This window comes from Cetorhinus maximus, chromosome 11 (assembly GCF_964194155.1).
Source record: "Cetorhinus maximus chromosome 11, sCetMax3.hap1.1, whole genome shotgun sequence".
NCBI classification, from domain to species: Eukaryota; Metazoa; Chordata; class Chondrichthyes; order Lamniformes; family Cetorhinidae; genus Cetorhinus; species Cetorhinus maximus.
In genome coordinates this window covers 122,396,170-122,409,941 of record NC_135889.1, presented here as the reverse complement: position 1 = coordinate 122,409,941, position 13,772 = coordinate 122,396,170, and the positions used below count along the sequence as shown (strand labels likewise).

The following is a 13,772-nucleotide window of genomic DNA, read 5'->3' as shown; positions in this document are numbered from 1 at the left end:
GAGGGAGACAGAAAGCAGGAAACTACAGGCCAGTTAGCTTAACATCTGTCATAGAGAAAATGTTAAAAGCTATTATTAAAGAAGTTATGACAAGGCACTTAGAAAAGTTCAAGGTAATCAGGCAGAGTCAACATGGTTTTGTGAAAGGGAAATAGTGTTTAACCAAATTATTGGAATTCTTTGAGTCACGTGCTGTAGATAAACAGGAACCAGTGGACTGTACCAGTGGAATTCCTGAAAGCATTCGGTAAGGTGCCACACCAAAGATTATTGCAGAGTAATTCAGTTTAGAGTAATTCAGCAGGTAAGGCTAGAATAATAAAAGGACAAAACTTTAAGGCTCTATATCTAACACGCAGCATTCAAAACAAAACAGATGAACTGATAGAGCAAATGGATAGAAGTAAGTACAGTTTGATGGCAGTTGGAGACATGCTACGAGGTGACAGATTGGGACCTGTGTATTGAAGGGTATGTGATATTTATGTAGAACAGGAAGTTAGGAATAGGTGGAGGGATGGCTCTGTTAATAAATGATGGCATTAGCACATTAGATAGGGATGACACAAGTTCAGGAATCCACGAAGTAGAAGCGGTTTGTGTTGAGGTGAGGAAAGATAAAGGCAAGAAATCACTTGTTGGGAGTGGTGTACAGGCCCCCTAATTGTAACTACATTGTAGGACAGAGTATAAAAGAACAGATAATGGGAGCTTGTCAGAAAGGTGCAGCAATAATCATGGGGATTTTAATCTACATATAGACTGGAGAAATCAGATAGGCAAAGATAGCATAGATGAAGAGTAAATAGAATGGTTTCGAGATTAGTTTCTTAGAACAGCACATTCTGGAGCCAACCAGAGAGAGATCTATAATAGACCTGGTATTGAGCAATTAGATAGGATTAATTGATAACCTCCTAGTGAAGGCACCCCTGGGCAGCAGTGATCATAATATGATTGAATTTTACTTTCATTTTGAGGAGAAATGAGTGCATCAAGGGCATTTTAAACTTAAATAAGGACAATTATGAGGGCCTGAAAGCAGAACTAGCTAAAGTGAACCGACAAATTAGGTTAAGGGAAGGGATGGGTCAATAAAGGTTCAGTGGCAGACATTTAAGGGACACTTCAGAATACAGAATACACTATATATACATTCCAATGGGAGAGAAAATTCCAAGGGGAGGGCCCACCAAGTTAGAGACAGTATCAAACTTAAAACGCACATAATTATGCAAAGATGGGTGGCAGGTCAAGATTGGGAAGAATATGAGCAGCAAAGAATGACTGAAAGATTAACAAGGAGGGAAAAATTAGAATACAAGAGGAAACTAGTTTGTAATATAAAGACTGATACTGAGTTTCTATATTTATTTAAATAAGAATAGAGTTAACAAAGTGAGCGTTGGTCCTATAGAGTGCATTTGGAGAATTGATAATGGAAAGTAGGGAGATGGCAGACGAATTAAACAGGTTGGGCTCTCACTATAGAGGACACGAGTAACATCCCAGAAATAGCTGTAAATCAGGAAATGGGAGGGAGGAACTCGGGAAAATTACAATCACCAGGGAAGTGGCATTGAGCAAATTGTTGGGGCTGCGGGCTGACAAATCTCCAGGTCTGGATGGACTTCACCCTAAGATCTTTAAAAGAAGTGGCTAGTGAGATAGTTGATGCACTGGTTTTAATTTTCCAAAATTCCCTCGATTTGGGGGAGGTTCCATTAGAAAATAGCAAATGTAACTCCTTTATTTTCAAAAAGGGAGACAGAAAGCAGGAAACTACAGGCCAGTTAGCTTAACATCTGTCATAGGGAAAATGTTAGAGGCTGTTATTAAAGATGTTATAGCAGGGCAATCAGGCAGAGTCAACATGATTTTATGACGGGGAAATCCTGTTTACCCAATTTATTAAGTTCTTTGAAGGAGTCACATGTGCTGCTGTGGATAAAGGGAACCAGTGGATGTATTGTACTTGGATTTCCAGAAGGCATTTGATAAAGTGCCACATCAAAGGTTATTGCAGAAAATAAAAGCTCATGGTGTAGGGGGTAACATATTGGCGTGGATAGAAGATTGGCTGGCTAACAGCAAGCAGAGTTGGCATAAATGGGTCTTTTTCTGGTTGTTGGGATATGACAAGTGGTGTGCCCTAGGGATCAGTGCTGGGGCCTCAACTTTTTTACAATTTGTATAAATGGTTGGACAAAGGGGCCGAAGGAATGGTTGTTAAGTTTGCTGACGACAAAGATAGGTAGGAAAGTAAATTGTGAAGAAGACATAAGGAGGCCACAAAATGACATAAGTGAGTGGGCAAAGATCTGGCAAATGGAGTATAATGTGGGCAAATATGAAATTGTTCGTTTTGGCAGGAAGAATAAAGAAAAAACTTATTTTCTAAATGGTGAGAGATTGCAGAGCTCTGGGATGCAGAGGGACCTGGGTGTCTTAGTGCATGAATCACAAAAGGCCAGTATGCAGGTACAGCAAGTAATTAGGAAAGCTAATGGAATGTTATTTTTTGAGAGGGAATTGATTACAAAAGTAGAGAGGTTATGCTTCAGTTGTAAGGGGCACTGGTGAGACCACATCTGGAATATTGTGTACAGTACGGGGGTGTCTCTATTTAAGGAAAGATGTAAATGCATTAGAAGCAGTTTGGAGAAGGTTTAATAGACTAATACTAGGAATGGGCGGGTTGTCTTATGAGGAAAGGTTGGACAGGCTAGGCTTATATCCACCGGAGTTGAGTAAGAGGCGACTTGATTGAAACACAAGATCCTGAGGGGTCTTGACAGGGTGGATGTGGAGAGGATGTTTTCTCTTGTGGGAGAATCTAGAACTAGGAGGTCACTGTTTAAAAATAAGGTATCGTTCTTTAAAGACAGATGAAGAGAAATTTTTTCTCAAGGCTGAGTGTCTTTGGAACTCATCCTCAAAAGGTAGTGGAAGCAGGTTCTTTGAATATTTTTAAGGTAGAGCTACATAGAAAGTTTATCGTGGGTAGGCAGTAATGTGGGGTTGAGATTACAGTCCGATCAGCCATGACCTTGTTAAATGGCGGAGCAGGCATGAAGGGCCAAGTGGCCAACTCTTGCTTCTAGTTCATATGTTAGTGACATTCCAGAGACACAGCAGGTATTGAACATCCACAGTCTCTTTCTTTTTTTTTTGGAACCTTCTCCTTCCCCACCCCCACCTGCCCAGCTGACCTTTAGATCCCACATCCTCTCCGTCACGACCTATTTTCACTGCTCCCTTAGCTCATCTGCCATTGTAACCCTTGCTCGTGTGTTTTACCACCTCCATATTCACGTGGACAGCCTCCCATTCTCTTTTTAAACCTCAGCATATTGCAAACTCTCCTGCCTGTATCTTGCCATGTTCGACCATCACACGCACCCCACCCTTGTCCTTGCAGGTCTACATATGAAATAGGAGCAGATGTAGGCCATTCGGCCCAGCGAGCCTTCTCTGCCATTCGTTACAATCATGGCCGATCTGTTTCGAATTCCACATTCCCATCTACCCCCCAATAACCTTAGATTCCCACGAGGATCTATCTACCTCTGTCTTAAGAATATTCAATGACCCCGCCTCCATTGTCTTCTGAGGCAGAGAGTTCCAAAGTCGCACAACCTTCAGAAAATTTCTCCTCATCTGTGCTAACGTGGCAACCCCTAATTTTAAAACAGTGACCCCTAGTTCTGGATTCGCCCAAAAGAGGAAACATCCTTTCTACATCCAAATTGTCAAGATCATTCAGGATCTTATATACTTCAATCAAGTCACCCATCACTCTTCTAAACTCCAGTGAAAATGAACCCAGTCTATCCAACCTATCCTCATAAGACAACCTGCTCATTCCAGGCATCAATCTAGTAAACCTCTTCTGAACCACCTCCAATACATTTACTTCCTTCCTTAAATAAGGAGACCAAAACTATACAGAGTATTTCTGGTGCGGTCTCACCAATGCTCTATAAAACTGAAGCAAAACATCCTTACTTTTATGTTCAATCCCTCTTGTAATAAAGGATAGCATTCCATTAGCCTTCTTAATTTCTTCTGTAACTGCATACTAACATTTTGTGACTTGTGCAATAGAACACCTAAATCCCTCTACAGCTCGGAACTCTGCAGCCATTCTCCATTTGAGTAATACTCTGCTTTTTTTTATTCTTCCTGCCAAAGTAAACAACTTCACGTTTTCCCACATTATTCTCCATCTGCCAGACTTTTACCCATTCACTCAACCTATCTATATCTGTCTGCAACTGCCTTCTGTCCTCTCCAGCTCAAGCAACAAGTGAACATTAATCACCTGGATTCCCACCCATGTCCAACTTGTTTGCCAATATGACTTGAGACTAGATTTGAAATCTGGTTGTCTCCAGTTTACTCTTAAGTTCTGATGCTGCAGTTGATGTGCCCAAGCAAATTCTACCCATTTGGAATGCTGGGCTGACTGGTGGTACTTTTTGTTTTGGTAGGGTTGACAATTCTTCTGGTATTTTTCAGGGGGGTACCACCAACGCGGATGAGGAACCAGAGCCCCCGTTGCGTCTCTTCCAGATTCGTGGTAAGGATGAGTACAACACCAAGGCCTTTGAAGTCCCAGGACGCTCCTCTTCCCTCAACTCCAATGATGTCTTTGTGCTGAATACAAGTGACCGTTGCTTCCTATGGTATGGGAAGGTGAGAATACTTCAAACTCTGGGCAGCACCAATGGGATCCAATAGCCATTCTAATGTTTCCACTATATAAAAACAGGAAACCCTGGAAAAACTCAGCAGGTCTGACAGCATCTGCGGAGAGAAACAGAGTTAACCTTTTGAGTCCACGTGACCCTTCAGATTTGTTTCCCTTAGTTTGGTCCCTGCAAACGAGCTGTAACCACAGTCATGAGTGGAAGTGAGTTTACATCATAGCACACTGGCCTATACATGGGATGGGAGGAGGGCGATTGGTGGGGGAAGGAATACTGGATGAACTAATCTTGTGGATTCAAAAATGGCGATCCACGAACCTCCTTTTCTTGGCTTCCCGTAGGAATAAAGACCAACGTAGTTGATTGTGAACAAGAAAAGGCTGTCTATTTTCTCCCTCACTCTTTTCTGTAAAGCCAATGTTTGGATCTTGCAACGGGTAGAATCTTTTCATTCCTCTCCAGGCACCACTGGGAAGCCTAGGTGACTTGCACATGCCCTGGGCCCTTCTCCTCCCCACCCTCACTCACCCCAATGACTGGCACTGACCACCTGTCACCCAAATTTCCACTCCCTCTTCCTGCCTCACTGGCCAAGTGGATCTGGTTGGATTCCGATGGGAGTGGGATGAAATTTATGGAAGTAAGTCTCTCATCTGGGGCTTCGTCCCAGAAACCAGATGGTGCCGCATCTGCTTTGGGGTTCGCGAGCAGTATAACTTTTCCACTGCACCCGCCTCGCCCCCTTTTAGAATGGGGACCTCATGGCCTAAGGGAAGATTTGATGCTTTCCTTGTGTGGAAGGAAAGAACATTAGTAATAAAATGAGGGAGAAGGAAGGGTCAAGTTGTGTATCTCTTCATGGTTCCTGTAAACACTGTTGTGTTGTAGGGATGCAGCGGTGACGAGAGAGAAGTCGCAAAGCGTGTGGCTGACACAATCTCCAGGAGGGACAAGCAAAATGTGTATGAGGGCCAGGAACCTGCTGATTTCTGGGTGTGTCTCGGAGGGAAAGCACCATACGCCAACAGTAAAAGGTACATCCCTTACCTGCTGCAGAAAAGGTCACTCTTATAACATTGAGCAAGTATGTCCTGCAGGAATCATGCTTGTCCATTCGTAATGGCTCTGCAGTACTGAGGAAGAGATGCATTGTCGGAGCTGCTGTCTTTCTGGAGAAGCATTAAAACTGAGGTTCTGTTTGCTCTTTTCCGGTGAACATGAAAGATCCCATTCTTTTGAAGAAAAGAGGAGTTTTTCCAGGTGTCTGGGGCCAATCATCCAACATCACTTTGTTTTTTTTTTAAAAAAAGCACATTGCTGTTTGTGGGAGCTTGCTGTGCACAAATAGGCTGCTGCATTTCCTACATTACAACAATGGTCACGCTTCAAAAATCCCTTGTTGACGTGAAGTGCTTTGAGATGTCTTTAAAAGCCTCGAAAAGCACGAGATGTGGAAATACAAGTTTTTTTGTTTGTGTCAAACTGACCTTTTGAACCATAGATCAGGAATAACTTGATGCAAGTCATAAAAAAACATGAGGTGGAACATTCCTCTTTCCTGCTGACATTGGCCATTTGAGTTGACCAGAATGAATACCTGAGCTTAGAGGACCAGTTATTTGAACCAGATTTGTATTTATTTATGCTTAAAAGTTTTGGGAGGTGAATCTGATTTGAGGTGTTTTAAAGGATTTGATAGGGTGGATACAGAGTAACTATTTCCTACAGTCCAGAACGAGGCTGCACATGAGCCATTTAGGAATAAAATTGAGAAGGAAATTTTTGGCATAAAGGGATTATGGAAATTTGGAATCCTCTTTTTTTTTCCCCCCCTTCCTGTCGCCAACCCCCATCCCCCTCCCAAAAAAAGACTGTATACTCGGGTGGTGGGGGGGGTGGTCAATGGAGCTTTTTTTTTCTCTTGGGTATGGATATTGAGGGATATGAAGCTAAAGTTGGTGTTTGGTGTCGAGGTACAGATCAGCCATGATTCCCATACCACTGAATGGTGAAGCATGCCCGAGGGGCTGAATGGCCTCTTGTTCCTTTTTAATTGGGAGAAATGGGTAGTAAAGATGGTGGTACTCTTGTAATTGAGGTCACTCAACCTACTATCCTGGTAATTACAAGAAACTCTCTCTTCCTTTCAGGTTACAAGAGGAGTATGAGCCTGTTGTTCCGCGCCTGTTCGAATGCTCCAACCAGACTGGGCGCTTTGTTGCCATGGAGATTGTGGACTTCTCCCAGAATGACCTCGATGATGATGATGTCATGCTTTTGGACATCTGGGAACAGGTTTATGAAAGAAATAAAATTATCATCCATAAAAGCCCTCCTATGCCCTTCCATACTCATCTCTGTAATCAGAATAGATCTATGATCCTGGATCAGTTCTGAGTTTGCTGGATATAGCTGGGAAGCAGGCCCAAAGGTTGTGCAACAGTAGAAATGTAACGTGCTGGCATTTCATGGTCATGTGTTCTATTCATTGTATCTATCAATAGTTACCGATTGATAGATTTTTGTTGGGTAAGGGTATTAGGGATGCAAAAGTGGGTATAGGGAGTTGAGATGCACATCAGCCATGATCCTATTGATTGACAGAACAGGCTCAAAGGACTGAATGGCCTTCCCATGTTCATATGCAACATGCATCTTTCAATATGATGCATAGTTAGTCCTTGCCTGGTACAAATGTAAAACTTTACAGCACTATTCGGTCCAACTGGCTTATGCATGCTGCATGTGTTCCTCCTCCCACCCCATCAACATGTATAATTATATAGAATTCTCAGCCCAGGAACAGGCCATTTGGCCCAACTTGGTCCAAGTCAGTGTTTGTGCTCCACAAAGCTTCCTACCATCTTTCTCATCTCTCCCTATCAATACAACTTTCTATTCTTTCCTCCCTTGTGTTTATCCAGCTTCCACTTAAATGCATCTAAACTATTCGCTTACTCCCTGAGGTAGCAACTTCCACGTTCTGGCCATTCTCTCTGGGTAAAGCAGCTTCTGATTTCCCTATTGGATTTATTAGTGACTATCTTCTAGCTGATTGCCCTTTAGTTTCGAACCACCCGACCACATCTTCTTTCTGCCTATCCTATCGCCCACCTTCATACTGTTGTGGGTCACCCTCCGGTCGTTTTGCCCAGAGTAAATGCCCAGCCTGTTCGAGTGAACATGATGCTGAATGTTTGCTTTCTCCATTTGCCAGATTTTCCTGTGGATCGGTGAAGGAGCCAATCAAAAGGAGAAGGGGGAATCCGTTGTCACAGCGCAGGAGTACCTCAACACCCACCCAAGCAATCGTGACCCTGACACCCCAATTCTAATTGTCAAGCAAGGCTTTGAGCCTCCAACTTTCACTGGCTGGTTCATGGCCTGGGACCAACATCTGTGGAATGTAAGTAGTTGGTGCCGTTTGTAATCTATGTTCGCGGGACTTGAACTTCAGACAATTAACTTTCCACCTAGCTCGGGTTGCATCAAAAAGGTGCTTCACTGACTCTCAGAATTGTTACAGAAGAGTAGGTGGCTGTTTGGCCCATCATGTCTGTACCAGCTCTCCATCAGAGCGAACTGCCTAGTGCCAACTTGCCCACATTCTCCCCATAGCCCTACATGTTCAATAAGCAGTTAAGAATGCAAATGCTATATGTTGGCCTTCTATTGAAAGGGAGCTAGGAATACAAGAGTAAGAAACCTTGCTGCAATTGTACAGGGTTTTGATGAGACCACACCTGGAATGGAGTATACAGTTTTGGCCCCCTGACCTAAGAAAGGATATACTTTCCTTAGAGGAGGTGATCGATGATTCACTTGCACTGATACCCGGGATGAGAGTGTGTGTTTGTTTGTTTATTATGCTGAAACCCAGGATGCGAGAGAATTTACCTTCTACCATAAGATGTAGGAGCAGAAGTAGGCCATTCAGTCCATCGAGTCTGCTCTGCCATTCAATGAGATCATGGCTGATCTGATAATCCTCAACTCCACTTTCCTGCCTTTTCCCCATAACCCTTGATTCCCTTACTGATTAAAAATCTGTCTATCTCAGCCTTGAATATACTTAATGACCCAGTCCCTACAGCCCTCTGCAGAAGAATTCCACAGATTCACTACCCTCGGAGAAGAAATTCCTCCTCATCTCTATCTTAAATGGGTGCCCCCTTACTCTGAGATTATGCCCCCTGGTCGTAGACTCTCCCACAAGGGGAAACAACCTCTCAGCATCTACCCTGTCAAGCCCCTTAAGAATCTTATGTTTCAATAAGGTCGCCTCTCATTCTTCTAAACTCGACTGAGTACAGGCCCAACCTACTCAACCTCTCCACACAAGAAAATCCCTCCATCCCTGGGATCAACCTAGTGAGCCTTCTCTGGACTGCCTCCAATGCCAGTATATCTTTCCTTGGATAAGGGGACCAAAACTGTTCACAGTATTCTAGGTGTGGTCTAACTAGTGCCTAGTATAGTTTTAGCAAGACTTCCCTATTTTTATACTCTATTCCCTTTGAAATAAAGGCCAACATTCCATTAACTTTCCCTATTACCTGCTGAACTTGTACATTAGCTTTTTGTGATTCATGCACAAGGAGCCCCAAATCCCTCTGTGCTGCAGTTTTCTGCAGTCATTCTACATTTAAATAATATTCAGCTCCTCTCTTCTTTCTGCCAAGTGCATAACCTCACATTTTCCCATCTTATATTCCATCTGCCAAATTTTTACCCATTCACTTAACCTGTCTATATCCCCCTGTATACTCCTTGTGTCATCCTCACCACTTGCCTTCTCACCTATTTTTGTGTCATCCGCAAACTTGGTGATAGTACATTCACTTCCCTCATCCCAAGTCATTAATATATATTGTAAATAATTATGGCCCCAGCACTGATCCCTGTGGCACTCCACTAGTTACAGGTTGCCAACCTGAAAATGCCCCCCTTATCCCAACTGTCTTCTATTAGTTAGCCAATCCTCTATCCATGCTAATATGTTGCCCCCAACACCATGGGATCTTACCTTTATTAAGTAGCCTTATGTGCAGTACCTTATCGAACGCCTTTTGAAAATACAAATATATTACATTAACTGGTTCCCCTTTATCTGTCCTGCTTGTTACCACCTCAAAGAATTTTAATAACCTTGTTAGGCATGATTTCCCCTTCATGAAGCCATGTTGACTCTGCTTAAGTAGATTGTACATTTGTAAATACTCTGCTATTACATCCTTTATAATAGGCTCCAACATTTTCTCAATGACAGATGTTAAGCTAACTGGCTTATAGTTACCTGTTTTTGTTTGTCTCCCTCCCTTTTTGGATAAGGGTGTTACACTGGCAGTTCTCCAATCCTCTGGGACTTCTCCAGAATCTAAGGATTCTTGGAAGATTACTACCAGTGCATCCACTATCTCTGTAGCAACTTCCATTAATATCCTAGGATACAACCCATCAGGTCCAGGGGACTTATCAGCCATGTTATAGTCACTGAATCCTAGGGGATCCTTTACTCTGAGATCACTTATTAAACCTGCCTCATTACACACTACCAGATCCAAAATAGCCTGATTCCTGGTCGGATCCACAACATATTGTTCCAGGAAACTGTCCCGAATACACTCTTATGAATTCTTGCTTGTGGCTAACTCTGCCATGAAGATTAAAGTCATCCATGATTGATGTACTGCCTTTTTCGCATCCCCTCATTATCTGCTGATTTATTCTCTGCCGTACAGTATAGCTACTGTTATGAGGCCATTAGACTACACTCACCAGTGTCGTCTTCCCCTTGTTATTTCTTCCCTTCATCCATATGGATTCTACATCTTCCGATCCATCTCGTACTAACAAAGCTACCCCACCACCCTTTCCTTCCTGCCTGTCCTTTGAAAAATTCTCTCACCTCTGAATATTTAGTTCCCAGTTTTGATCTCCTTGTAACCACGTCTCCGTAATAACTGTAAGATCATACTCATTAGCGTCCCATTTGTCCCATTAATTCACTTATTTTGTTCCAAATACCTCGTGCATTCAAGAGCCATTAATTTTGCCCTTTTACCATTTTTTCACCCTTTGACCCTATTTGATGTTTCTTTTTTTTAATGTATTTATACTTTCTGTCCCTTCCTGTCACACTCTGGGTATCACTATCTAAGTAGTTGCCCTGCAATGCCGCCATATCCTTTTTCTTTGTAAGCCTAAGTATCCCCTCTCCAGAACCCTACCCCGCCCCCCCCACCCACTCTGTTTATTTAATTTAAAGCCTTCTACAGCCCTAGTTATTCGATTCGCCAGGACACTGGTCCAGCACGGTTCAAGTGAAGCCCGTGCCCACCGGAACAGCTCCCTTCTACCCCAGTACTGGTGCCAGTGCCCCATGAACTGAAACTCATTCCTCCCACACCATTCTCTGAGCCACGCATTTAACTCCTTGACTTTATTTACCCTATGCCTGTTTGCCTGTGGCTCGGGTAGTAATCCCGAGATTATTACCTTGGAGGTTCTGCTTTTTAATTTGGCTGCTAACTGTTCAAACTTTCAGCAGGACCTTCATTCTAGTCCTATTAATGTCGTTGGTCCCAACATGGATGACGACAACTGGATTGTTCCTCTCCAGTCCTGAGGCGATGTCCTTAGCCCTGACACCGGGCAGGCAACACAGCCTTCGGGACCCACACTCAAGACTGCAGAGAACAGTATCTATCCCCCACTGCCCCCTCCCATTATCCCACCCCCCCCCCCCCCCCACCCCCCCCCCCCACTTGAATGGCTCCCGCAGTTGTCCATCCTTCCAGCAGTCTCTGCTCTTGTCCATACAGCTTGCAAGAATCTCACAACTGTTGGGCATTTGCAGTGGCTGAGGCTCCTCAAACGTTACCCCCTGGGTCCCCAAACCTGCTTCACCTGCAGCCACACCCTCCTGTCCCTGATCATGGGCCAAATTTGAATTACCTAATCTGAGGGGTGTGACTGCCTCCTGGAGCAAAGTGTCCAGGTAACTTCCCCCCCCTCCCTGATGTGGTGCAATGTCTGCAGCTCGGACTCCAGCTCCTCAACTTGCTACAGATGTGTTTGCTCTGGATCACCTTGGTGTCCAGCAGCAACACATCACTTGTCCTGCGTGCTGATACCTGGGATATGAGAGTTTGTTTATGAGGAGAGATTGACTAGGTTGGGTGTATTCTCTCAAGTTTAGAATAACAGAGAATCTCATTGAAATGTACAAAATTCTGAGGGGGCTTTATGGGGTAAATGTCGTTTCTCTTTGACTGGTGAGTCTAAAACTAGGGTCCGTGGTCTCTGGTTAAGGGGTCAGCCATTTTGGACTCTGATGAGAAGAAATTTCTTCACTCAGAGGGTTGTAGGTCTCTGATGTTGTCTACCTTGGAAGACTCTGGTTCCTCAGTCATTGGCTATATTTTGAGGCTGAGAACAATACAAATTTGGACACTAAGGGAGTCCAGGGATACACTCAATTTTAAGGGGGCGTGAGGTGCAGGAACAGAGAGACCTGGGGGTGTGTGTACATAAATCTAAATATGGTAGGACAAGTTAATAAGGCCATTCAGAAGCATACGGGAAGCTTGGCTACATAACTAGAGACCTAGAGTAAAAGGGTTGTGCAAAACCTTTTCTAAATCACTGGTTTTTGCCTCAGCTGGGGGTCTTGTTCAATTCTGGGTACCACACCTGAGGAAGGATGTCAAGGCCTTGGAGAGGGGCAGAGGAGATTTACTAAAATGGTTCCAGGAATGAGGGACTTCAGTGGAGGGACTCATGAACCCGGAATTGTTCTTGGAGGGTAGAAGGTAGAGGGGCATAGTGGTATTATCACTGGACTAGTACTCCAGAGGCAGGGTCAATGCTCTGGGGATCTGGTTCGATTCCCATCACAGCAGATGATGAAATTTGAATTCAATAAAAATCTGGAGTTGATGATGACCATGAACCCATTGTTGTAAAAACCCATCTGGTTCAGATTTCCTTCCCTAAAGGACATTAGCCGTCCTTACCTGGTCCGGCCTACATGTGACTCCAAACCCACAGCAATGTGATTGACTCTTAAATGCCCTCTGAACAAGGGCAATTCAGGATGGGGCAATAAATGCTGGCCTAGCCAGCGACGCCCACATCCCATGAATGAATGATTAAATTAAAAATAGATAGAGAGACTGTGGGTAACAAAAGGACGCAGGTTTAAAATAGGCACGCAAGACAGGAGGGAGAATTTTTTTGTTGCACAGTGAGTTGTTGTGATCTGGAATGTGCTGCCTGAAAGGGTGGTGCAAGCAGATTGAATAATAACTTTCAAAAAAGGAAATTGGATAGATTTTCAGGACCATGGGGAAAGAGCGGAGGAGTGGGACTCATTGGATAGCTCTTTCAAAGATCTGGCACAGACACGATGGGCCGAATAGCCTCCTATGCTGTAAGATGCTATGAACATGTCTTTCTGGCCATCAACGCAACCAATCAATTTCTGGGAGAACAAAGGCAAAATAGTGACTTTCATGATCTCAAGATGTCACAAAGCACTTTGCAAATATTTTGTACTGTAGTCACTACAGAGTAGGAGATGCAGCAGTGACACAAACTCTTACAAATTGCTGTGAAATAAATGGTCAGAATTTTTAAAAATTACTTTTTTGGTTGAGAGAGAAATGTGGATCCAGGACACTGGGAGAACTCCGCTGCTCCTCTTTTGAAATACCAGCCATGGGATCTTTACATCTGCCTGCAAGTGCATATGGGGCCTCCATTTAATGTCACATCTGAAAGATGGCACCTCCAACAGTGCAGCACTCTCTCGGTACTGCACTGGGAATGTTGTGTGCACCTGGATTCTAATATTAACATTTCTCCTTTTTTCCTCCTTTCCAAAGGATGGAAGATATGAAGAGATGAAGACTGAGTTGGATGATCCTCGAGTTATTGATGAACTGATAGATGTAAGTAGATTTTTGCTCCAGAACAGTAGGTGGGGGTTATGGTTAATTTGACAACTCTGAACTTGAACACTTACACAAGGAGCCCTTTTTGGTTTCAAAACAAATG

General features: G+C 43.6%; 1 protein-coding gene across 1 annotated transcript in view; it reads left to right on the top strand.

The window, feature by feature from the left end:
- Nucleotides 1-13,772, top strand: part of LOC144686879 (villin-1-like) — a 47,486-nt gene that overhangs the window by 26,683 nt on the left and 7,031 nt on the right. The window contains exons 14-18 of the mRNA XM_078552689.1: nt 4,522-4,698; nt 5,601-5,746; nt 6,863-7,007; nt 7,930-8,118; nt 13,601-13,666. Coding sequence (XP_078408815.1) covers nt 4,522-4,698; nt 5,601-5,746; nt 6,863-7,007; nt 7,930-8,118; nt 13,601-13,666 — 723 coding nt within the window. The remainder of the gene's footprint in view (nt 1-4,521; nt 4,699-5,600; nt 5,747-6,862; nt 7,008-7,929; nt 8,119-13,600; nt 13,667-13,772) is intronic.